Here is a 26,961-nt window from a genome sequence, read left to right on the forward strand (position 1 = left end):
TTTAGCGGTTTTTTCACAATTTACAATTGTAGCTTCAATTAATTCTTGTTTTGCTATTTTGTTATTTTGAGTAATTTATTGTTTATTTATAACTGTTTTTCAAGATTTCTGTCTATTGCTTGATTTTCATCCAGCTCAGTTAACATAACCCTTTTCATCCTGTTAAAGTAACCTTTAGAAACTATCATTTACCATTGGTTACCTTGTTTTTTTCATTTTATCTGAAAACATTTGAGAATGCATTTCATTCTCTCTCAACCTTAAATTATCATCATTTTAACCGTTTAACTTTGTAACATGATATCAAAGACTCAAATTGATTCTTGCAATAATAACTTGAATCTTGTTGCATCTTAACTCACCGTTAACCCAAGCTTCGCAGCCTTAACCTTTACCTAGCTGAGTAGTTTTCATGTTTCCTTACAAAGTTTAGTATTATTATTATAATTTTCATTCTAATTCTTATTCTTATCATCAACATTATCACCGTCATCAACTACAATAACAACAGACAACAAAAACATCATCATCATGAGGTAGGTAATAATACATTCATTTCATGATCTCAGATTGCTCCTTGAAATCTTTGCATTAGCTTTTAATGTCTTATCATTTCAAAACAAACAAAACTTTGACACCATCAATTTGATATTACCTGGCTAATGAGTTTCATTCAATCTGCAGATTTTCTCGATAATCGCAGTTAATAATCTTTATATTCTTTTTCCCATTTATCTAATATTTAGTAACTGGATATCAATGTGATTGTGATCTGGGCAAAAACAATGGTAAAGGAGAGGAAAGGATAAAAAAGATGAATGTAAAGTTAACCATGATTGGAAACGTATCCACGGATCTTGTAAACACATTCACTAAATACATTTCTCTACATTCTAATATCAAATGATGCGAAGTAATGATTTTCTCCCTGTTTTCGGTTTACATCATCATTTGCCAACAATAGCCATCTTAATGAATTGAAACGGACAAAATTGCCCATTGTTAAGTGAAAATGCCGAAAGCATTGGATTTCATTGGTCAAAGTTACCCCATAAATACAGTGTATGATGGACAATGTTATTTTTTCACATGGATGATCGCTTTGATGCAAAGGAAAAAGGTTGAAATAAAAAAAGGCTTTAAGAACTGAAATAACTGGAAGAAAAGCTGATGTTAAAGGAAGGCAAAGAAAGAGAGGGAAATAAGAGGTAAAGTAAAGTAAAGAAACTGGCAAAGTTGATGATTTTTGCATCCGAGTTTTGAAGGAAAAATCACTTTTCCCATCATCAGATGACATCTTCTCCCGTTCCTTCTCATCTAGTTTCATCACCTAACCCAAAACATGTGATTAGTGAGCATATTCTTGGGAATACAGTTTTCCATTTTTAACAATCATCTTAAAAGAATCATCAGTCCATTTCTAACTCTATGATACAAAATTGTTGCCCGAGGAAACAGTTTTTTTATAAAAAAAAGCTCACATCTTTTAAAATCACAGACATAACCTAACACATAATCTGAGGACAAATTTTCTTCTTCTTCTGCAAAATGCAAAAGAGAGGAAGAAAATGATCGCTGAAAGGCTAACACCTTAAGCGATAGACACACAAACTACAGACGTTCACTTTATTCTATTAACTGTGAATCTTTTCATCATTTTCATCTTCCTCTTCATATGTCGTCCTTTATCAAATATTGTATCATAGGATATCTATCTTGCCATCTATTACTATTTTGGAAAGAAAGGAAAAATGATGAAAAAGAAATTTTGTTATCAAATTTGACTGTTATCTGATATATACATATATATATATTTAGATAAATGTAATATAATTTTGGATAACATTTTTCATCCTCCTAATCACCATTAGTTGTTATAACTTTTAACATGTACTCCTTCAATTATCATCATCTTCATTTCTCTCCTTTCTTTCAAACAGGAAAAAGCAACAACAGCAACCCAAACAACCACATGAACAAGAGAGAAAAACCAAGGAAAAGAAACAATTCTCCCCTCAAGCCACCGGATAGCCAAGGAATCTTCTTCTTTCCTCCAATTTATCTTGTCTTTTCAATCCTGATTCCACTCTATTTCATCAATAATTTTTCATTCTCCATTTTCTGACTTCTCATCCTTTTCCCTTTTCTACTCCTCTTATTTCAGCTTCCAACATCATCATCATCACTATCATCACAGCATTCATTTTAACCTCTCCCTCCTACTAACTCAATGATATTTTACACCTCGTACATTGAATTTCCTTATTGTCTTTTACAGCTACATAAGTCTCACAAGAAAGTTCAATAGATTTGTTATAACTGGCCACTTGAGGCTCATTGATCTGATGCATACACATACATACAAAAATATCGCCTCTTCATCCTCCTTCGCCTCCTCCATTTCTCTCTCTTTCTCTTCTTTCTTTCTGCATATCAAGCGCATAAATTTTTTCTCACTTCTTACTCTTCGCCCTCTTAATCTTCTCTCTTCATCTCTCTTCATCTTCTTTCCTCTTCTTATATTTTGTCTACACTTTAGAGTCAAAGTGGTGCTTCTCATCTTTCCCAATGTTCAACGATAGATTGCTTGTTATCCCCATAAGTCAAATTGACCTTGTTGATATGCGAATACGTGCTTCCTAAAATCTTTTGGTCTATTAAGGAGGAAAAGGCAGTGAAAATAAAAAGAAAAGAAAAAAAAGAGGAGGAAAAATGAAGAAGAATCAAGGAGCAGCAGAAATTGAGCACACAGACTGTCTTATTGTACACTCCATGGTTATTTCCCTTGTGAACACATCGATCAAGAACTGGTAAATAGTTATTCCTGATACACTGACTGATCAGAAAGTCAACAATAGTCAGGCAATATCAGAAAATTTACTTTCTTGTTTTACTGTTTTTCACCATCTTATTTCAACAATAACTTACCATGTACACATTGAATGGACAATACACCGAGGCATTCACTTGATGATTACACATGCACACACATGCATTTTGAATAGTTCGGTCTTTTTTTTACTAATGTTTACTATTTTCTTTTGCTTTTTCCTAGGATCCACAATCTTAACTTTCATCCATGATTGCATCTTCCATGTCAATCTAATCAAGGGCAATAAGAAAAAGAAGCAAGACTCTTGCATCCCAAAGATGTCCATCATTTTTCGTTATCGCCATTTTCGGGGTGTTTTCCCTCGTAAGAAAGCAAATAATTTAATGGTGGAAACATTTACTTTTTTGTTGATTGTAAACCAATGTTGAGGTAATTAGATCTAACCATGTTAAACCCTCCAAGCCATATTTGCCTTGAAGGATGGAAAAATGTGAACCAAGATAAAAACTCAATCGACAATTATTTAACTAACAACTTTCAACTTTATTACAAAGCAAAGTATCATAAAAAACAACAAAATCATCAACAAATTATAGATGTAAAAACTGAATCCTCAGGAGATACCATTGATGTAGGTGTTAATGGCAAAGGAATAGTCATGGTTGTACCTGAAGCCATGATAAGCCAGGAGTAAAAAACCGAGTAAAATTCACAATGATGCTTATGGTTGCAACTTAACAAGACTAAGCAATGGAACCTTGGTTAAAGACGAAAACATGGAAAAGTAAATCATGTTTTAGAGCAAAAAAAGGTCTGGTTCATGTTGATAATCAACATGATTAAAGTCTGGTACAAGAAAGAAGTCTTAAAGTTTTCTGTGCCTCATTGAATTTACCACTCCCTGGGTGATGGAGAAGATGAAAAAGGATAATCTCTTCATCATCTTCATCTCTTTACCTTACTTTCTCCTAATTTTACAACATTCACCAGGAATGGAAATGGCAACAAGAAGAAAAAAAAACTTTATCCATAAAAGTTTAAACATTATTACATTAGTCTCAACTTGTTCAGGGATGAATCAAAGCTACAATCAAATTTTACCTCATTGGATAATTAGATAACACCAATTGGATAATTTGTCAAGATAAGTTGTAAATATTTCTTCCTTTTTCTCTTCTAAATCAAATTACATTTCATTTTATGTATTTGGTACCTTCAATAGTTAATTGTTGGTAATAATGGCAAACAGTCAATTTGATATTATAATGATGATGACATTATTATTACTTGTAGCTACTAATCAAGTTGATCAAGTTTTTGTCCAAATTTTTCATTTGAAACAAAATATTATTTTTTTTCACTAAAAATCTTGATCAACTTGATACATGTATAAATAGCAATTCATCAAATGATAATAGTTATTCAATCCTTGATTCAGATAATCTCAAACCTCTTAAATCATTCTTATTTTTACTTTCTCTCATTATTATCATTACTATTTTATTATTATTATTTCTCATCCTCATCTTTATCTCATCCAACTACAGCAATCAACTCAACAAGAAACCTGTTATTTCCACTACAAAGCTCATTTTCTCACAAGGATGAAGGAATCAATTTTTGGCTTGACCAACATCTTGAACTTTTGCTGCTGCCTTCACACTAAACACGTTATGTTATTATCATTAATAATTGGAATAACCTTTCCTTCATCTTCACCATCAGACCAAAATACTATCATCTTGAATGGTAAAATATTTTCACTTTTCATTTTTTCTCATTGAGAAAAAGGTAAAGGAGAGAGAAAAATTGAAATTATTAACTTATAATCACACGAAAATACGAATTGTGATTTAATCATTTTTCTCGGGCGAGGTTACTTTTCAAAATTTTCACCTTTCGTTTTCTCAATTGAATCCAATCTGAAAACCATATTATTATCATTTTCATTATCATTCTAAACCATTCACATTTCTTGCAGTGTTTACAAAGTAAAGGTGGCAAATGGCTAAAGGAACCTCAAAAAAGGAACCGTAAATCAGGCGAAATTTAAAATGTGAATTTATCCCAAAAAATTCATTTTGAAAATTATACAAATTGACTATGAAAATGCAAGTATGCCAAGACGGTGAGAAATGTTGCTTTCAAGTAAACATTTGGTAAACTCAGTTGTTTACTCAATGCAACCATTAATAGATGTTTAATTTTTGATTACAAATTCATTATAACTGATTAAATTGTATGTTTTTTTGTTCATTTTAACTTACCTTTTCTCTTTGTATGTTTAATTTCATTTTAGTAACCTTAAAGGAGGAAACCAAATTGAATTGAATCGTGATCACATTGAACGCTGTTTATTGTTCATTTCAAGTTGAGGTCAATGGTTAAAGATGAAAGGTTGCTTATTAATTGAAAAAATTTGAATGTAAAACACACTTCAAATTGATAATATAATGGAATATTTAATAACAATAATAATAACATACTTATAAAGGTGAGTTTGTATAAAATGAGCAAAAGGCTGATCACTTATTTTACCTTTCACTTCTAACTCCCTTCTCTTACCTGGCCCAATTTTTGGATCCACTATTGAGAGATTGAGCAAAATTATAATGATTATCATTTTATCTTATGATTATTATGATTATGAATAATTTTTTGATAAAAATACAAACACCAAATTCAAATGATAGCAACATATAATTTAAGCTTTTCACTTTCATTTTTTCACTTTCAATCAAACACAATATTAATACTACTATTGTTAAACACTTTTACAGATTATCATTAGGATGTTGGTGGAAAGTCAAAGGAGAGCAAAAAGTAAATTTGGATTCAATTTGGGACATTAAACGATGAAAATAGCAAAGAAATTGTTCCTTACCTTAATAACGCTGAATATCATCATCATTGTGCTACTTTGAACGTTTTCTGGATCTCAATTTTTAAGTTTAAAGATTTTTTCCTTCACCTTTCCATTGGAAATTTTCATCTCTATTCAAGTCATAATAGCCATCAACCATCATCATCATCAACAACAACAACAGCAACTTCAACACCACCACCTAAACTATTAACAAACATTTGATTATATTGAGCTTCTAAAGATTAGGCGATTCCTTTGTAATTTATTTTACCATTTAAAATGACCATAAATATATTTATGGTCATTCAACGTTTCTCTTAGCAAACACAATCAGTTTTCACAAAGAAAAAGGTAAACACCTTCAAGTTTTTACCTCATTTTTTCATCTACTATTCAAATGTTGAGCTTCCGTCTCTCAACATTTACATTCATCATAATTATCATCACCTTAACAGTCCATGATAATCAGCATTATTGTCTCTCACAATTATGTAACCTTTTTTACCCAGTTTTACCTATTTCCCTCTCTCCCACAATTGAACCATCATCTTAATGATAATATCTGTTTGATACTCATTTAATGATGATTACTTTAATTGTATTACCATTATTACCATCACATGTTCAAATATATCAAATTGTGGTTAATTTTGATGTAGTAGGTGGTCGGTTAATTGGTTATTTAGTTGTTTAGTTATTAGGCGTTTATACTTTTGTTTTGGCCTCAAAAGCTCCAAACCATTTGCTTTACAATCAACCTACAATCGTTGGTTCTTCTCAGTTGATTTTACTTTCATTTAATTCATCATTTTTCATCAACATTTTCAATTAAATCATGACAATGATGATGGTTGATGGTTAACGTTGTTTGTGTGTGTAATTACAATATGTCACGGGTTAAGTCAATCAAAGTGTATAACCAAATTAACCTGTTATCCATTCAGATTGTAACCGTGTGAATCCATTTTAAAGCCAAAAAGAGTTTCACTTTTTTATCTTTAATCTATTTCTCCTCGTCAGACCTAAATATTAGCATTGATTGATATAAAAATTATTTGATCAACAATCATATTTTTACCTCATTTGATTGATATCTGAATGAAAAGGTAACAAAAATGTAAACATTTAATTAATTTTGATTAATCAATGATCAAATCAACTTGACCTCTCTTCATATTATCCTTGCTTTAACCTTTTCATTTTGAACAAAAAAAAACATGAATTAAAAAGGTAAAGAAGGGAACAAAAAAGTTTACTATTTAATTTAATTAACTTTGCTCTCTTTTCTTGCTCTTTTTACAGGTAAATACTAATTTCATTTGAAAAATTGCTCGGTTAATTAAACTTAATGAAATGACAATTGTATGAAGCTGATTGATGAATTTACGGGGAAAAAGCAAGTAAACAAAAGCTGATCAAGAGTTGGATACAAGCGTACAAAGTAATGACAGGCAGCCAAGAAAAAAGGAGAAACATTAGCATCAAAATCAACAAAAGGAGTTTGAAACATGAGAAGAAAGCAAAAATATTTTCCAAATTATCAACAAATATATATTTTTTGGTCATTTGTTGATGTCAATGAAATTGCTTTCAATGTGGATATCAATGGACAGTTTTTTTATTCCTGTCAACATGAGTTTACCAATGTTGATTGTTGCCCAAGATAATATTTCATCTCAACAACAGCAACAAAGTGAAATACACTTTTCTCCCTGATTTGTCAACAATTTAACAACAATCAAATGGAAAAGAAATGGTCAGCAAAACATTGATTGGAAATCATAAAATCAGCATTTCTATTGACTCTCTCGATTTTCAAGTTTATAAATTATGGCAATTTTAATCATTGCTTTGCAGACAATTTACTCTGATCAATTCATGTCCAGCTTGACTTAAAAATGTCTATTGGAAATGGTTCCACTCAATAATTTTGCAGACTAAATTGCAAGGATAAATTGGTAAAGGATCGCAAGTGAGTTGATTAAAGGTTACAACTCATTTCATTTTTTTTTGTTTTTCTTCAACCAGAAGTTTCTAATTAACCCATGGACAAGCAAATGGTGTATCACAATTGTAAACAGAAGCTGCAGTCAAAGGGTAATGACTACAAAGAAGTCAAATATAATTTAAGTTTGAACAAATCGAAACTGGACATTTGCCAATGGACACTTTGCCTGCTACAAATGTAAGTTTAAATACATGGTACAAGCTCTTGTAAATATAAATGTTTTTTTACAATTGTTCAGTTTGTAAACCCTGTCATTTAAACCATTCTAGTTGTTGAATCAATGTAACATTTTTGTTATTAATTTTGTTCTCAGTGATGTTTATTTTTACTCTTTTTTCCTCTTTCTTTTGTTTCTTATCAGGATTCCATTGATGCCGATCAAGAATGGACAGTTTACTCTGTGTGTTGATGCAGATGTTTGTTCATGGTTATCTCTATCATTATCATCATTAGTTGTTACCTGTTGAGAAAAAGGACACATTTTTTTCTGGTCAATTTTTGGTCATTTTCTGTCTACTTTCTTGCCCTTGTTGAACCAACAAATTACATTAGACTTCGCAGAGAGATAAAAAATAAGGCCAAAAAATTGTGAGCTCACAATGACTTTCCAAAGATTATTACGATTGCGTTTCTATTGAACAAAAACAACAAACAAACAACTAATACACAAATACAAAATGGAAAAAGAAAGGAAAAGAATTGTGGTTAAAGAACAAGTTTTTCATGGAATAATGGAAAGCAAAGAAGACAAGAGAAGGTAAAATGGAAAAGGTCAAGTTGCAAGTTCGGTATCCAAAAGAAGAGGCCAATTTGTCGATAATAACAGTTGAAAGAATCAAGCAAAGAAAGGAGAAGCAATAGAGAAAAGTTGAAAACTTTTGTGTTGATCATCATCATCATCATCTCAAAAGAATTGTTAGAAAAGATGAAATATTTTCGGTTAGCCAATGACCAATAACAATTTAGTAACGAGCAATTAGAATTGTTACAAAGTTCCTGAGGACTTGAGAAAAGGAAAAGAAATTGCGATTTTTATAGCAAAAAAAAGCAAGATATTTAAAGAAAGAGGATAAAGCTTATTCTACATGGTGTAACGTTGAATAAGAAAATGATGAAGAAAAATGGTTCCATTAGAATTGACTGATAATTTCCTACTAATTTCATCTTATTCAAAAGATAATTTTCGGTACACAATGAATCTTCTTCCGTTTCATTGAGCATCTCCTTCACCTTTCCTACCTTTTCCCATTTTTTGTCCCTCATCATCTTTTCACTTTTTTTTCTGTTGTTCAACATAAAAATAGACTTATTTGTTGTTCATCCTCTTTCTTCATCTCCATTATCAGCACCCAACTTTCACCTTATGAAAATAGTGAGATAAATTATGAGCAATTGACTAGCAATTTAGCAAAAGGAACAAAAAACTCTGATGAAACAAAATTGTCCTCTTGATGTTACTCCAACCAAATCACCATTAACTCCTATTTTGATTGATTAACCAGCAAATTATTCAACTCTAAATATTTGTCTCTTTCAAGATAGTCAATTAGTTTTTAATGAAAAACCTAAAATAACATTTGCTAATTTTAATTTACCCATCAAAATGTAAAGTAATTTTATCTGTTTCATCATTACATGCAAGTTACCTTTGCATGAGAAACAAGTACAAATATTGATTCCTTGTAAATCATTGTAAAACTTTCATCTTATTTCATCTTCTTTTTTCCTCTTCGTTTTTTTCCTCATCTTCACTCTTCTTTACGATTCCATTTATCAAGAAAATACATTCTAATATCGTATGACACATTTTTTTCTTTGTTTTTCTTTCTTTTCCAGTTCTTATTATATTTCAAAGACAATTCAGATCTTTTCATGGTAAACTAAAGATGAAGGAAGAGAAGCGAAAAAAGTACTTGAAAAAAAGGAGCAAAAAGGAAGACAAAGAAGATGAACAGTGGAAGATGAAAGGAAATGAAGAAAATGAGAAAAGACAAGAAAAGTTCAACAAGATTCAGAGAAACAAGTAATGTGAATTATTAGGATAACTTTGTCTCTTACAAGTGTTTCACTTTGTGTTTTTACCTGGCAAAAAAACGCACACACAAACACAAAGAACTGAAACATTTCAAATTTACTGAGCCTTTCATGTAAACCAATCCAAGTAAAACTGTTATCCCAATGACCTCAACTTCAGGTCACACAAAATGTTAACCAATCTAATCTTTTTTGTTCACTCTTCTTGTCTAGATTGTTCACTGAAGGAAGGCGCATAAAGGAAATGAAAATGAACATGATTGGTGTTGATTAACATGAAGACAAGACTGAACGAGATTGATTGTGGCCTTGAATGTTTTTAATTATGATTGGCAGTTTCCTTTGCATTTATTTATAATTTTCATCAACCTCGGTTAAACTGTTGTTGAGTGTATAAGGCAAACCTTGTTGACAGTATTTCATATTTCACCAGATAAGTAACCTTAGCAATTTTTGTCATCGCCTTTTAAATCATAATCATTATCATCATTATTTCCTTACTTCACTCTTCATCATCATCATCCTTTCCATGAAGATGAAGGAGAAAAAAAAATTAACCGATTCAGCTTTGTATAGAAGATATGAAATCTTTTTTTTCTGCAAAAAGATTACCATTAATCCGTTTACTTTTTTCTTCCTCCTTTTTCTTGCTGGTTTATAAAACTTTATTTATAATGTATATATATTTTGATAATATAACATTCAAGATTTACTCGTATCTCAACAATTAATGTTTACTTCTCGTTGAGGTTAACAACAAGATTAACTGTTGATGATTCCTGTATGTTTATCCCTTTAAACATAACATTGAAAACTTCATTTCAGGCCGATCAATTTTGACCAGTTTTAAGGAAACATTGACTTGATCCAATTTCCTGATGTTAACAAAGTTAACATTTGTTTTTTTTCAGTTCAGATAATTTACAAATTTCGTATGAAAAAGAAATGAATGTGAAAATTTTTAGCTTAATGATAATCAAAGGAACCTAATTTTTACTTCAGATTTTTGCTTGAAATTGTTCTTTGTTTTTTCTTTGTATTTTTCATTGTAAATCTCATTTGTTATCGCTAAATCACAATGAAACATCTGAAAGAGTTGAACATTACTTTGAAAATGATAAACTTTTATAGCTGAAAAGAATCAGAACTTCTCTATCTTTTTCAGATCTTAACCATTGATCATTCTTCATGTTCATCTCAAACTTTATTTCATCTTGTGAAGAAGAAAAAAAATCTTGTAACAATCAATGATAATAAATAACTTTTCCTCTTCTTTTTTTCAGCTTTTTTGAAATGGTAAGAAAAGCCAATGGAACAAAATGGATACAAATCGATGACTATAAAGAGGTTGGATGGTGATTATGATAATTGTCATGATTATCTTGCACTACAAGATAAATGCAAGTGAAAGATGATTAACTATTGACTGAAGTCAAATGAAATTATGAACATTGAACAACCACAACAACAGCAAGAGAAAACCATTGATATTGAAGAATAATGAAAAGAAGGAGAAAAAAAAGGAAAAAAATGGAAAAGGTTCGATTATAATCAATTCAATTGGAGATTTAAATCACGATTTTGCATTGTAACATGGCACCAACTGTTCAGGATCATCTGTAATAATGTTAAAAATGAAACACAATTGGCCCAAGAAATTGAAAGGAAATACAAAAACATTGAACAAAAACAGAACAATTTTCAAGAGGAAAATGAACAAGTTTTTTTGCTGGTAACAAACAAGCCCGTTGGTCATCAACAACCATGTACGATGTATTGTGTCGCTTGGTGTCCACATTGTGTTATAGATGATGGGCACTTGTATGGGAACAACAAAAGGACTAAACATAAATATACAATTTTTATCGCTGTTATAATTTTCAACAATTGGTAAAGGAGCCAATTCTTGAGGCTAAACGCAATCGTCAACTAAACAAGCAACAATCAAGTTGACAAAAAAAAAGAGTAAGTATAATAAGACGGATCAAAATCAACTTGATCTAAGCAAAATCATTTCATCCTCTTTCCTTTATTATTATCATTATTAACAATGAATGTATTTATGTATATATATGTTAACTGAATAATTTTTTTTCTATCCTTTTCTCTTCTTTTCTTTAGGCTAATCTTCAAATTGAATTTACTTGGCCAAGATTTGATCTGGGAATAGTGAATAAGGAGAAACCTTGCAAGACAAAATGTTGGGAGAAAAGGAGAAAAATGATGAACAAGAAGATGAAGACAAGAAAAGTCCCTTTGCAAGGTGGATTAACTCAATTCATATTTTAAGATTAATAATGTCAAAGTCTCAACATTATCCACTTTTCATAATCCAACAACAAACAGCGAGGACAATAATTGATAAAGTAAACGTTACAATGGTGATTCTCATTGATGGCCCAGCTGAAGATGTAACAACACGCCAATGCATTACAATTATTGTAATACATTATTGTATTTACATTTGCAAGGCAAAATAACCAGTTGATAGGAATGATTTTCATCATGACCAGAATTGTTATTCATTTAAATCAAGCTTAATCCATATCCGTCTTGATCCTCAGTCTCACATTAGCCTTTGAATAATTTTGGGTTTTATCAATTTTTGTGATTCTCTCTTTTTTCAACATTACTTTTTGTCAGTGATAATGATTATATTAATGATGATGATTATTGCAAGGGTAAATGTTGATCAATGAACAGTCTGGTAAAGACAGAAAATCATTGAAACTGAATATTGACCAATGTTTAAGATTAAATGATCTGTAAAAGAGGGAAAAAGAAAACCCAAAAAAAGGTTTCCTTTTTTTCAACCTACACTTTGATTCCTTTCACCCAAAGATTATCATCATTAACATTATTTTGCTTCCCTGTACACATTAATATAATAATAATACAATGACCATAATCATGATTGAATCGTAATTGATTGCCTTGGGATAAATTAATATATGTACAAGTACACACACATATAGACATTTCCCTTTTCATTACAGTAAATACAACAACAAATGTATTATAACAAAGTGAAAAGCAATTTCTTTAATTATATCGTCTTCCATTCCATAATAATAATCATTACAATTGCCTCAAGATTATTAATTATAATCAAGTAAATTGTCAATGAAAATAACCATTTTCAATGGTGAAAAAAAGAGGAACCAAAAGCAAAAACAAAACTCAATAAAACTCGACTAAATTTTGTCAACAAAAAGTGTTAAAATTAACAATTCCAACTGATTATCAATCTAACAATCAAATACAAAAAACGATGAAAAATGTAAAACCAAAAGCAAACTGTGAAACCAGAAAATCATTTTTCCACTTTTCTCCTCTTCTTTTGTCTACTTTCATTTATTTTGATCACTTGTCTTCCCATATCTTCATCATCACCATCATCCTTATTTTGCTGACTATTTGGACTTGGATTTATTCTGGTAAGCAAACAGCGAAATCTGGTTTATTCTGATAATTCCCTTCATCTTTGCCAAATCAATTTATATCTTTTTTCACATTATCATCATGATTATGATTATCCTCAACATGACTAATTGTAATACAATTTGGTGACCATTTGAAATATTTGAAAAAAACAACAAAAAAGAGGAAAAACATTTCCATTTGTAAATAATGTTTTCTGCTTCATCATTTCCACCTTTACAATTGTTTGACATACGACTTATTACCTTTTGTTTGTAATGTTGGCAAAGATGATTTAACATTTTACCTTTTTTTGCCATCAATTTAGTTCTGAAAAATTATACAACATTGTCAGGATTATTTAACAATGAACAAATAAAAGGTGTATAACAATTTGATTGCCGTTTGATTTCATTGGTAAACAATGTGGTTAAAAAAGGTATTGATTATTTAACCAGAAAATGAGAGAATCCAAAATGTTAATAGATTTTGCTTCTTTGGCTGAAACAATTGAAAATCAATTGATTGATCAAAAATAGATATCAATATGGAATAACAATTTTCTTTGCAATTTTAATTTTTTTCCTTCTTTTTATCACTTTTTCTTCTTCCATTCATCTTCATCAACATCATCTTCTCCGGCCTTCATCGTTCACCTTTATGTTATAACCTTGTTCATTAAATGATGGAAGAGGATAAAAGCCCACTTTTACTATTAACTGATCATCAGGGAGAAGATATTTCTTCATGTCATCTTTCATCATCATCAAGGAAGCTCTTTAAACATTTTGAACATTCAATATCACGAATCATCGTTTAATATTTTCCAAGCCCAACTTTAAAGATTCACTCGCAAGTAAAACTGGATTGACAAATGTTTCAGTTCAATCTTAGCAAAATCAATGTCCAGTCGAGTTCACGGATTCATTTAATTTCATCTAAACTCATTAGAAGCCGACGAGTTTTTGGTTAATTGGAAAGAACAATCAATCATGTTCCAAATTATTCAGAAAATGGATTTTCTTAATTTCTTCTTCTTACAGTTATTTTTGGATAAAGATTTTGATGGAAAATGAGATTTACGATTGGAAATTTTGGAATTTTGCTCATCGATAGAATCAGTTTTTTTTTATTTTAAGAGTTTTTCCATGAAAACGTGGAAAGTTTAATATTTGAAGATTTTTTTCTCGAAATTTGGTTGAAGTGATAGTTGATGGAATTGATTGAAATGAGATTTGTTTTGAATCTTTTGTCTTTTGTTCGCTAATTTGATCTTCGATTTGTATTCATATTTTGTATTTAATTTCAACCTTTCTCATGAAGATCATGTACAGTTTAGAACTTTTGTTCATCAATTTGGTTTCAAGTTTAGTCAAATAGTTCATGTTACTGATTCAGATTATGCTCTGGAAAGACTAACCTGTGGGGAAAAAGTTTGGGAATTTTTGGTTTTTTTCTTATAACTCGTAAGATAATGATTGAATTTTTCTGAAAATTCAACATGCTATAGTTGGATAGTGCAGCCGTATCACCTGCGAAAACCAGAATGAAAAAAACAAAGGTCACTTCGCAATCACCGGTCAAACTCGGAGGAAAAAATTTTTCTTTGATAAAATTGGTTTCGTGAATAACTCAATGAACAAACTTTGATGTATCTGAAAAAATACATCAATCGATGTAACTCTTCAAGACCTTTCAATTAAAGTATAATCTGAAAAATTCGGATCAGCCGTTAAAAAGATATTCAATTTTGAATAGAGTTTTAGCGTCAAAAAAGTTGACTTAGTCATTTTCTGTCTATGAGAGTTTAACATTAAACAAAACTTTTTTGACGCTAAAACTCTATTCAAAATTGAATATCTTTTTAACGGCTGATCCGAATTTTTCAGATTATACTTTAATTGAAAGGTCTTGAAGAGTTACATCGATTGATGTATTTTTTCAGATACATCAAAGTTTGTTCATTGAGTTATTCACGAAACCAATTTTATCAAAGAAAAATTTTTTCCTCCGAGTTTGACCGGTGATTGCGAAGTGACCTTTGTTTTTTTCATTCTGGTTTTCGCAGGTGATACGGCTGCACTATCCAACTATAGCATGTTGAATTTTCAGAAAAATTCAATCATTATCTTACGAGTTATAAGAAAAAAACCAAAAATTCCCAAACTTTTTCCCCACAGGTTAGTATGAAGATTACATGTGAAATGATAGGAACCAAGGTGATTGGACTCTCAACTGGAATCATTTGAAGTCTCAATTTGAGTGACTGCTTTTTTTGCGTGTTTCTGGCAACTACACTGTTAGTGCTTTTGGTGGGATCATATTTGAACATTAACAATGTTGATTGTGTTATAATGTTGTTTTGCATCATTTAAAAGTCAATCAATCGTTTAGACGTTAATTCACTGACGAGTGACAATCGACAATTTACAACAAGAAAAAAAAGATTGGAAGCAATAATTTAAGTAAAGATGCTAAAAGAATGAGCAGCATTTTGAGATGAGAAAAGATGCTTTTATAAAAAAAAGAGTATATTTAGATAGATATATTCTTGCAGTTGAATGTTAATTCAATGCTTTTGCCAATTTTACAGTTAAACAGTTTCAAGCTTGGATCGTGTCAATCAAGTAATGTTTGATTGTGAAAGTGAATCCAAGAAATGTCAACTCGATAAAAGTTTATAATAAAATGAAAATTTTAGTCAACTTTTGATTGACAATCAATGATATTTGTCAAAGTTTCAGGTTAACCAGAAAATTGTTACCAGTATTTACCAAACTTGAAGGTTACCATTTAACCAGAAATGCATTCAAACGCATTTCTCTTCGATATAACGCTTAAACATTGGATCGACTTTCGACCAGATTTTCATCAATCAAAACAACTTCTAATTTCTTGTTCACTGAATCTGCATTTCAGTCGATCCGATGACTCGACCTCACGATTCCATAAAATTTATTCCCGATTCTCATTCTAATCATTGTAGATGAAATATCTTGGCGATTGACATGAAATCTTGATGATCTTACTTTTGTTTACATTAAAATGAAAACTGACAAACTTATTGAAAATTGAGTTGCCTTTGAATAAACCCAAAAGTATTTCTGATCCAATCAAAAGGAAAATCAGAAAAACATTTCATGATAAGCCATTTATATCGAACCATTGGATTTATCGCTTGCAATTTAACCTGTTATTTGATTGCCTTAATGGTTCAACGTTTTATAGCACAAACTGTAAGATGGAACAGCAAAAAATGCAATTTTGTTAATCCATGTTTATTAGTGTTGGAATTAATCCATTTTTTATTTCACTTTCAATCCATTTACAGCAAGCACATTACAAGTCACGTTGATTCATCTTCACTTTGATGTTCCCTGTAAGTGACAAACATGAGTTGAACATGAATTTGATGTAAAAATGAATAAAAATCCACTAAAAAAAGAGACAAAGGAAGAACCCAAAAACCAGTAAACCAGAAATGCAAATGTTGATTAAGAAATGAAACGATAATTAAGATGTAACAATCAACACGGGATTGACCATTTAACTCAATGTTAACCAGTCAATTGAATGTAATTTTCAATTTAACCAAACTGATTAGCCAAACGGCCAGTTGAAACTTAATTTACATGATAATGCAAAAGGATTTTCAAAAATGAATATAAGGTAATGTTGGAACATTTTTCAAAGTCAATTTAAAAATTGCAATCACGATTAAGAATTACAATTCCGGTTGAAGGAAAAAAAAGTTCAACTCTCATCATAATCATTATCATTTAATGGCAACAATCAAATGATAATAATAACGACTTTAAAGTTGCAAGTAAATTCCATCATCATTATACTAATAGACGTTGATTGTTGCGATGATAATTTTTGCTATTCTCAATCAATTCTAATAAACACACAAATGTTTACAACAAAAAGGGCTAAAGAAAAGCCTTTAAGCAATTGGCATTTTCAGGTTTTCCTCATCATTATTGAATATCAATAATCCATTGAAATTTTGGTCTTCAGTTAACAATGAAAGATTGATTCATTTTAAAGCCTAATTTTGGGTGCAATAAAGGCAAATGTTGGGTTCATCGAAACTTGAAGGATGACTCGAATCACAGAAATGATTTGATTTATTTGATGCCAAGAGACTGTAACTAATAAAGGCTAAATGATCATCATCCTAATGATGATTATAATAAGCTCAATTTGTTATAGACCGTTATGTGAACACGAGTAACAACCACAGTTTAATGATGGCGATGAGGGAAGAGGAAGAAAGGATGAAATGGCCTCTTGTCTGGGAGGTAAAATGTTTGCCTCTTCAATAACATATTAATACATATTCCTCCTCCTCTTCATCTCTTCAAGTCCGTCTCTTGTAACGATACTTATGGTAACTGTTTCCGTCAATCTGTTACTCCAAGCTTGATTTTTATTTTATCCTTGATTCCCTTCCCTTGTAAGGTCAATTAATGGCTAAGTAAGTGAGAGTAAAAGGAGAAGACAAAGTCGCTTTTCCTTTTCATCTTCTTCTTCGCTTCTCCTCATCATTAACATCTTTTTTTTGCTGTTGTTGTTCCTTCCAAGGGTGATAACAATGGATTGAAAGGTGGTCACGGTGAATCTGCAGTGATTTGTAAATTTATTATAACATTATTGGTAACATTTATAACATTAAAAAGGACTAAAAAAAGCGTTATTAATGTTGAATAAGCTTTCCATGTAAAACCATGTAAATGCTTTTGTTGCTTCTGTTTGATAAATGTTCATTCAGTTGTAATGACTGCGACCAATAATCACCTTTAACTTTCACCATCACCTTTAGATTTAACTTTGTCCATTTAGTGCAATATGGCAAAGCAATGAATGTTAAAAAATATTGTTAAAGAGGAAAGTTGCAGAAAAGTTGTCCTTTAGTAAAATCCATTTTTAAAGTTTCTAAACACATCAAACTGGTTCAAATGTTCAGCTTAATACTAAATCGATTTAAATCAATGACCGAAATTAGACAAGATTGAAGCGGATACAGAAAGTTTTAGATTCAATCTTTCCATTGTAATTGAGTAAAGACACTGAATCGACCAAATCTTTCGATTGAAATCTTCGCTGGATTCAAGTCAAACAAGTTCGTGTAAGCTCATTTCTTGACACGAAAATAATGCAAAATTATATTCTATTCTTGATGAGATTCAAATGATTTAGAATAAGTCTCAATGAAAGGCTGGAGTGACCTTTGCCTGGTTTGGTTTGAAAGTGAATCTTATGAGCGTAAAACACGAAAAAGTGTTGCCAATTTAAATCTTTTTTTGCTGTTTTCTGATTGAGGTCAATACTTTTTGATAAAAGGTAACAATTATAAGTGATGAAGATGCCGAGTGGGATCGAAACATCTCAATGTCAATGTCCCACGCAAGCTGAAAACGGTTTGTAATGAAAAGAGAGAAAAAAACGAATCGAATTTGGCTTTAAAATCTATTGTAAAAGATTAACACCTTTGCGTCAATGTAATTGACAATACAAAAGATGCACACCATTATCTCATGGGTTAACCTTAATTGATTGATTTGTTTTTTTAAAAACTATCTTAAAACATGTTTCTTTGATTGACAATTTGCGTCAATTAAACATTGACGCAAATGAAAAGGTGATCACTTCTCTTTCTTGTTTTCTCTTTCTATTTTATATCAAATCAAGTATAAAACAACTCGTTCTTGTTGAACAAATTATCATTAAAGTTTTGAGTTTTTATACATGAACTTCTTTGTTATTAAACGAACAACTTTAACTTGATCAACTGGCGACCTCGGCAGGATGGTCTGCCCTCAATCTTCTGATTCCAACTCAGTATCACCCTTAGCCTACACATCAAGAATTGCTGTAAGAAAAGCACAAAACAAACTAATATTCTACCCATTTAGCATCTCTACATTCAATCCTGATCTTGGTACAATTTCCTATGGTTCTCGTTCTTCCAACTCTGGTCGCAATTCAACCTCTTGTCCTAAGCCTTCTCCTGCTAACTCGAATTTTGTTTCATCTGCTCCTGTGGCTCCATTTTCTCCTCTTCTTGGTTCTATTTCCTGTGTTCCTGATATTTCTATTGGCCTTTCTTCTTCTAGTTCACATCTCTGCAATAATCAACATACTTCTCCTACAATCGCAACAACCTCTGCAACGTTGCCTTCTTGCTCCCTCTCTTCGATTTTAAATAGACTTAAATTCAATAAGCTAGCTGGTTCCGGTTTGACTGATCGTTCTCAGTCCTCTGGCCCTTTACGAACTTCTACTCTCTCTCGTTCTGCTGGCTTTGGTTCTACTCGTATCAGTTCCCTCGTTGGTACTGCTCCATCGTCTACACCTTCTTCTTCGTTTAATAAAACAGTAACTTCTACTAACCAATCTTTTGCTTTAGGTTCAGCTGGCTCTTGTCCATCGAATTCATCAGCAGTCCAAGGTTAGTCACGTTCGAAGTTTCGCAAAGAAGCCAGGGCAGTTCCATAGTGGAAAACGCCCGGTGCTGCGACCCTAGAACAGCGTTCAAGGTGTATGATTTTGTATGAAGGACGAAGTTGTTGAGCCTAGTCACAAGAAAGTCCTAATTTTAGTTTTATTTTCTCTCCATTTTTCTTTGCTACCTTCAGTTAATGATAACATCCCTCTCGATCGTCAGCGTAGACGAAATAAAAACGCAAGATTGCACAGTAAAATTAAACAATTAGAAACTGGTTGTGTAAAAGATTACGCTAGTTTACGACAGTTTGAAAAAAGAATAGCTAAAACCTTTAAAGAAGCTTTAATATTGAAAAGACAATTTATCGATCAAGGTAAAAAGAATGCAGAACTATTATTAGAAGCTCAAAGAAAATTTGCATTAGCAGATCAAACTGCCTTGAAATTCAGAGATAAATCAAATGATTACCAGAGAACAAATAATTTACAATTAATAACTGGTTTACAACATTGTAACCCAAGAGATATTGTACATTTCATTGTCTATCAAGCAAAAAACAGCTATCTCTATCCTCCAAAACCTGATCCAAACAAAAAACCATACATTCCGGGATCGAGTGAATTAAAGCAAAAGAAAACACGTTGGCAACGAGCACGAGATTGGAGACGATTTGTGGATTGATTTCTATTTTTTTTTTTATTTTCTTTTAAATAAATTTGGGTTATTTTAATTTTTGGTGTAAAATTATTAAAAACTAACAATGGGAGATAACGATAATACTAGCCCTCCTGAGCCAATTCCTCAGATTCTAACAACTATTACTGAAGTTAAACCATCAAATATATCTATGTTAGATGATACAGTTAGTGATTTAGTTGAGTGGTTTGAGAATTATGAGTTCGAAACAAAAGCTACAGGATGGGATGATAAAACAAGACTTAAACGTCTTCCCATGTATTTACAAGGTACCACAAGAAGATGGTACGCTTCTTATGGTGACGAGAGTAATTACTATGAGCTTAAACAAAAAATGGTGAAAGACCTTTGTTCTTCTGACTACAGAGCAATGTTAGAAGAGAGAATTTATGAAAACAAACAATTCCCTGGTCAATCAGTTGTTGCCTACATTTTGGAAATGAAAGATCTTTGTAGAAGATATGATTCAAAAATGCCAGAAAAACAAATTATCAGAACAATTTTAAGAGGAATGCTACCCGAATTGGTCCAATTCATGGACCAATTCGATTTCGAAACCGTACAAGATTTGCTTACAAGAAGTAAAAAAGCACAACAAACTTACAATAGGAATAAAGAAATTCAAAAAGAAAGGGAGATGGTCGATAGGTCTAACATTGAAAGAATAGTTATCGATTTAAAGAAATCAGTCGAGGCGATCGGAGAAAAATTAACCTCATTGACACTTAAAGAAACTACAAACAGACCTCCTCCTCCCATTCCAAACACTTGTGATTATTGTAAGAAAATAGGACATAGATATAGAGAGTGTAGAAAACGTTTGTACGATGAAAGGCAGAGAAATTATCAAAGTAACAATCAAAATAGAAATTCGCCACAAAGAAATAATTACCAATACAGCAACCAAATGCAAGGCACCAATTATCCTTTCACAAATCAAAGTAATCAAAGTAATCCTCAAAACAACACACAAAATACAGGAAGATGGCAAAATGCAAGGGTAGTTGATACACAAACTAGCCTCGGATTATTTTTCAATTTTCTAAATAACGTTCAAGATAATAAATTGATTTTTATGGATGCTGAAATCCGACAAAATCGATTCAAAGCTCTTGTTGACACAGGTTCTGATGTCACAATCATCACTAGAAGTGTAGTTAACAAAATAGGTCAACCTTTCTCTCGATATCAAGGACCTAGAACCGACACAGCTTGTAACGTTCCCATTCAACCGATCGGTCAAACCGATTTAGAATTAACATTGATAGATGATAAACAAAAAATAACTGTAGCAGCAACAGTAATGATTGTTGATAGTTTACCAGCAAATATTGAAGTCTTACTTGGACAAGATATTTCCTGTGAAGCTGACATACAAATAGGTTGTAAAGATCGAAAAGCCTGGATTGGCTACAAAAAATTCAAACAGCTTAATCCCATTTACGATAATGATGATGAAGATTCACTTCCTGAATCTTGGAATGAATCTGATCTAAGCGAAGATGAACTAACTGAAATTCAATCCACTTCTCGTCAACCAATCATTGCTAATGTTGTTCAAAATGAAAACAAATTTAATCTCGACGAATCTTTACAACAAAACGAATCTGCTTGTTTAATGATGTTGTTGAATGATTATCGACCAGTTTTCTCTTTTCCCGGTGATAAATTAGGAAAAACTCATTTAGTTCAACACAAAATTGACACTGGTAATAACCCACCAGTTCATCAGCCACCTTACCGACTTTCTCCAAGTAAACGTGAATTAGCAGATACCATGATTAATGAATTAATCAAAGATGGTTTTGTTATTGAATCTAGTTCACCTTGGGCTTCACCAATTGTAATTGTTGATAAAAAAACAGGAGATAAAAGATTTTGTGTTGACTATCGAAAACTTAACGAACTCACGAAAAAGGATGTTTATCCTTTGCCTGACATTCAATTAGCACTAGATTGCTTGCAAGGTTCAAAATACTTCAGTCTTTTGGATCTTAAGAGTGGTTATTATCAAATAGCTATGGATCCTAGTGATCAAGAAAAAACTGCTTTTATCACGCAAAACGGTCTTTTTGAATTCGTAGTTATGCCATTTGGACTTTCTTGTGCACCAGCAACTTTTCAAAGGCTTATGGATAGAGTCATTTCTGGATTAAAATATAAATTTGTACTAGTTTATATTGATGATGTTATTGTTTTCTCTAAAAACTTTGAGGAACATTTAGAACACTTGAAAATCGTTTTTGAAAGATTACAAAAAGCCAATTTGACTCTCAAGCCTTCGAAATGTTTCTTCGGACGTTCTCAGATACTTTATCTAGGTCATATGGTAACAAGAGAAGGACAATTTCCTGATGAAAATAAATTGAAAGCAATTAAGAATTATCCAGTTCCATTGAATTTAACAGACGTCAGAGCTTTTGTAGCACTCTGTTCTTACTTCAGAAAATTCATTAATGGATTTGCCCTTCTCGCCAGACCTTTGACTGCTTTAACTAAGAAAAATATCGGTTTTCAATGGGGAGAAGAACAACAAACAGCATTTGAAACTTTACGGGATAAAATGATCAATCCACCTTTGTTGGTTCATTATGACCCTGAATTACTAACCCAACTACGCTGTGATGCTTGTCATTATGGTGTTGGTGCAATTATTTTACAGGAACACGATAAACAATGGAAACCAGTAGCGTTTGCGAGTCGACTTCTTCGAGGACCAGAATTGAATTACGCCATTAGTGATAAAGAATGTTGTGCGATAGTTTATGCAATAGATAAGTTTAGACCTTATCTTGAAGGGATTGAATTTGAAATCATTACGGATCACTGTAGTCTCTGTTTTCTAAAAACTAAGAAAAATCTACCACCTAGATTATTAAGATACTCTTTACTTTTACAAGAATTCACTTTCAAAATTATCTACAAATCAGGAAAACATCACAAAGATTGTGATGCCTTATCTCGCTATCCAAATATTGAAGATAACGCAGAAATAGAAATAGATGATGATGAAAGATTGTTTGCTTTCCTAACCATGCAAAATGTAAAATTTGATAATCAAATGAGACTCGAACAAGAAAATGATCCGTACATTAGGAGTTTAAAGTGTGAAATCGAAAACAAAGCATTAAAGCCTTTGAGAACTCAAAGCAAATTAAATCGTTACAAAATTGAGGAAGGGATTGTTTATCGAATCGTTAAAAGACCTTACGAAACAAGTTGGAACATAGTTGTTCCTCAAAAATGTAGACAAGACATAATTAGAGCACATCACGACGATATCCTTTCAGGTCATTCAGGTTTTCAGAAAACTTATGAAAGAATAACGTCAAAATATTATTGGCCAAAAATGACAACTCACATCAATGATTACGTTAAAAGATGTGCGATTTGTCAGACCAATAAGAAAGGACCAGCTAAATTAGAAGCTCCTCTCCAATCAATAACTACTTCCCATCCTTTCGAAAAATTAGGAATTGATCTAGTTGGTCCTTTACCCATTTCAAAGGGAAAACAATACATAATTGTTGCAACTGATTATTTCACACGCTGGGCTGAAACACGCGCAACGAGCGATCAAAAATCCACAACAGTTGCTAAATTCCTAATTGAAAAAATTATGTCCCAACATGGTTGTCCCAAAATCATTATCAGTGATCAAGGAAGAAATTTTATTTCTAAACTAATTAAGGAGGTAAATTTCTTCTTTAAAACTGAACATTTCCTCTCCTCTCCTTACCATCCGCAAACAAATGGTCTTGTTGAAAAAACAAACCAAACATTATGTAAAATGATCAGCCATTATGTAAAAGATCAAGCAAATTGGCACATTGTATTGCCTATGATCACGTTTGCTTACAACACTTCTAATAACACAAGCACTAAGGCATCACCATTTTACTTGCTGTATGGTCGTGAGCCTAAACTTCCAATTGATGTTGCTGTAGAAAGAAATAATCAAAAAACACCACCTATGTCTCTAAATAAATATGTTACTTTCATCGAAGAACAATGGCCAGCGATTCGAGAAATGGCCATGAACCATGCTCAAACAGCTAAAGAAAGTCAAAAATTTCAACATGATCAAGATAAAGAGTTTAAAGTTTTTGAAAAAGGTGATTCGGTTCTTCTCAAAAATGATTTTAGAGAAACCAAATTTTCTCCACTATTCAAAGGCCCTTACGTTGTGGAAAAACGAATAGGTGAAACCACTTATGTTTTGAAGAATCCTGGAGGTAAAGGTGAATTGAAGAGAGCTCACATCAACCGATTAAAAAAGTATTTTGAACCTGTGGAGGTAATTGAACAAACAACACCTAAAAGACGCCAAAGGCAAATTTCTGGTAATCCGCGAGATAACAAAAAGAATCAACAAATTAATCAACAAAAACCCTCAACCTCTTCTGTTAATAACCTTGTATGTTTTATGGTAATTTTGAGTATTTTACCAAAATTGAATGCCTTCACTAAAGCGCCATTTATTACTTGGAGAACCAGTGATAAACCAATCATCCTTGGGCAAATTAACCATAATATTTTGATTGCGATGAAATCTCCTTGTCCAATTATAACAAGAAGCAAAAGAGAGACAACTAATGACATTCTTTCTTGCAGTCCTACAGATAAACAGACGGATGATCTTTGTTACATTATAGATCCTGAAAGTAATGATCTTATAGCTCAAGGTAGGAGAACTAAAATAACCAAATTCACAGTTCTTCATGGTGAAGATCGAGGGAAAACATGTAACATCATGGATTGTAGAGTTGATGACAGTCCGTGCAATTGTCCACCGGTAACATGCCCTGCAGTGAATCTTTCTACACCATGCAATTGTCCTGTATGCAAAACATGTCCTGAAAGGAATTGTCCTGCAGCAGTTTGTCCTGAATCACGTTGTCCTGTATGCCAAACATGTCCGCCTTGTACAGCAGCTGTCGTTGCTGACGACTGGATTACAGACTTCAACAAATTACAATTAGTCACTAACCAAGTCTGTACGCAAACTACTGAAGATATGGTTTATAAAACTTTAAAACAATTATGCCCAAGTAAATCAAGAACGAAGAGAGCATTTCCTTTATTAGCTTTGGGTCTATTCATTGGTGTTTCGTCCATAGTTGGTGTACTAAGTCAAGCTTTACCTGCTTACAATCTTTATTCCAACATACAGCAAGACAAAGAAATTAATAGTCTTTGGATTAAATTGGATGATCAATTTAAAAATGATAAAATCATTGGTGAAGCTCTGAAAAATCTAACTGAAAATCAGCAAAATATTGCAAGAGAAATGAAAAACATGAGACAGAGAGTCAACCAATATTTTAAGTATTCACCCTTGAGCATTTTGACTACTTCAAAAACCATGATGGAACTGTCAGCAATCAAACAAAAATTGGAAATGATTGAACCTGATATTCATAAGAGAAAGTTAAACCCAATGCTGTTAAAACTTTTTGATGTGAAATTACCATGTGGAGATACCTGTCCATCCGACTTAGCTAGGAATTTCGCTTGTGAATTTGATGGATCTAATCTCGAAACACGTAAACTCAGGTTAACATTTGAATCTGCTGTTATTGATAAAAACAAAACTATTTACAAAGCCGACCCTTTTCGGTTGAATGAATTCAACGGCAGTCATTATTGTACTAAAACTTATGTTGGTCCCAAATATGTGATTTGGCGAAATTCAATGATTTGTCCTTTCGAGAAAGACGATGTTGAAAATACAGATAGTACAATTTTAAATCCAACAGATGATGACTGCTTCCAAACTGATAATATTGATTTAAAAGATTACTGGGAGACTGGAAAATGTGTGGAAAGACTAAAAAAAGTAGATGTTCAAATCAAAATATCCAACGAAGAGCTTTACATCTACTGTTTCAACGAAAATATAACCGTATTTGGTATAACAAAAACGTGTCCTATTTATCCTTTTCGATTGGCAAGAAATGTCAGTTTTAAAATTGGTAAAAGAGCGTACGATGTAAGCTCATTTCGTATGACGGTTAATACATTTGAAACTCTGAAAATCAATCTTATGCTTGACTCTGAAATCCATGACTTCAATTTAAAACCAGTTTCTGTTAATCTGACTACAGTCGATGTTATGTCACATCTAAAACGAATTTCGAAAGAACCATTCAACCTTTACATCATCATTGGTACCCTCGCTGTCATCATCTTATTAATTTGTATTTGCCGTTTGTGTAGATGCAAAAGACCTAAGTATCACGGATACCTTCAACCTAAACAAAAAGAGAGTAAACCATTCATTGGTTTAGTATCCACTATTCAAGTAAAAAAAAGAAACAAGCATAAAGATTACCGAGTGGATCATCTCTACTAAACCATGGACATTTGATCAAAAGAGAGACCTTTTGATGCTGGACCGAGGGAAATGTAAAAGATTAACACCTTTGCGTCAATGTAATTGACAATACAAAAGATGCACACCATTATCTCATGGGTTAACCTTAATTGATTGATTTGTTTTTTTAAAAACTATCTTAAAACATGTTTCTTTGATTGACAATTTGCGTCAATTAAACATTGACGCAAATGAAAAGGTGATCACTTCTCTTTCTTGTTTTCTCTTTCTATTTTATATCAAATCAAGTATAAAACAACTCGTTCTTGTTGAACAA

The 26,961-nt window shown here is 31.8% G+C and overlaps 1 protein-coding gene and 1 long non-coding RNA gene across 7 annotated transcripts; both read left to right on the top strand.

Moving 5' to 3' along the window:
* Window positions 1-2: 2 nt before the first annotated feature.
* LOC107363084 (uncharacterized) lies at window positions 3-11,991 on the top strand. 6 transcript variants are annotated; one of them, XR_016200070.1, is made up of 15 exons: window positions 4-536; window positions 747-1,208; window positions 1,941-2,810; window positions 3,056-3,262; window positions 3,388-3,984; window positions 4,381-4,582; window positions 4,815-4,961; window positions 5,133-5,327; window positions 5,614-6,805; window positions 7,070-7,657; window positions 7,728-7,884; window positions 8,069-8,893; window positions 9,544-9,730; window positions 9,955-11,706; window positions 11,863-11,991. It is a non-coding gene; the product is annotated as an uncharacterized LOC107363084 (long non-coding RNA). The 6 variants fall into 6 exon arrangements; XR_016200073.1 differs by having other exon boundaries at window positions 3-540; window positions 5,614-7,657; XR_016200069.1 differs by having other exon boundaries at window positions 3-536; window positions 5,614-7,657.
* Window positions 11,992-19,626: 7,635 nt separating this feature from the next.
* LOC149093507 (uncharacterized) lies at window positions 19,627-26,663 on the top strand. The gene has a single exon (XM_089269358.1). The coding sequence runs from the start codon at window positions 20,373-20,375 to the stop codon at window positions 26,661-26,663; it is 6,291 nt and encodes a 2,096-aa protein (XP_089125484.1). The 5' UTR covers window positions 19,627-20,372.
* The last annotated feature ends 298 nt before the right edge of the window (window positions 26,664-26,961 follow it).

The sequence above is a fragment of the Tetranychus urticae genome, chromosome 3, assembly GCF_039701765.1.
Source record: "Tetranychus urticae isolate SD_2017Ah chromosome 3, NJAU_TeUrti_SD_1.0, whole genome shotgun sequence".
Classification (NCBI taxonomy): domain Eukaryota; kingdom Metazoa; phylum Arthropoda; class Arachnida; order Trombidiformes; family Tetranychidae; genus Tetranychus; species Tetranychus urticae.

Bases quoted from the DNA above. Each gene is read 5' to 3' on its own strand.
- LOC149093507 (XM_089269358.1), top strand. From the start codon at position 20,373: ATGGGAGATAACGATAATACTAGCCCTCCTGAGCCAATTCCTCAGATT.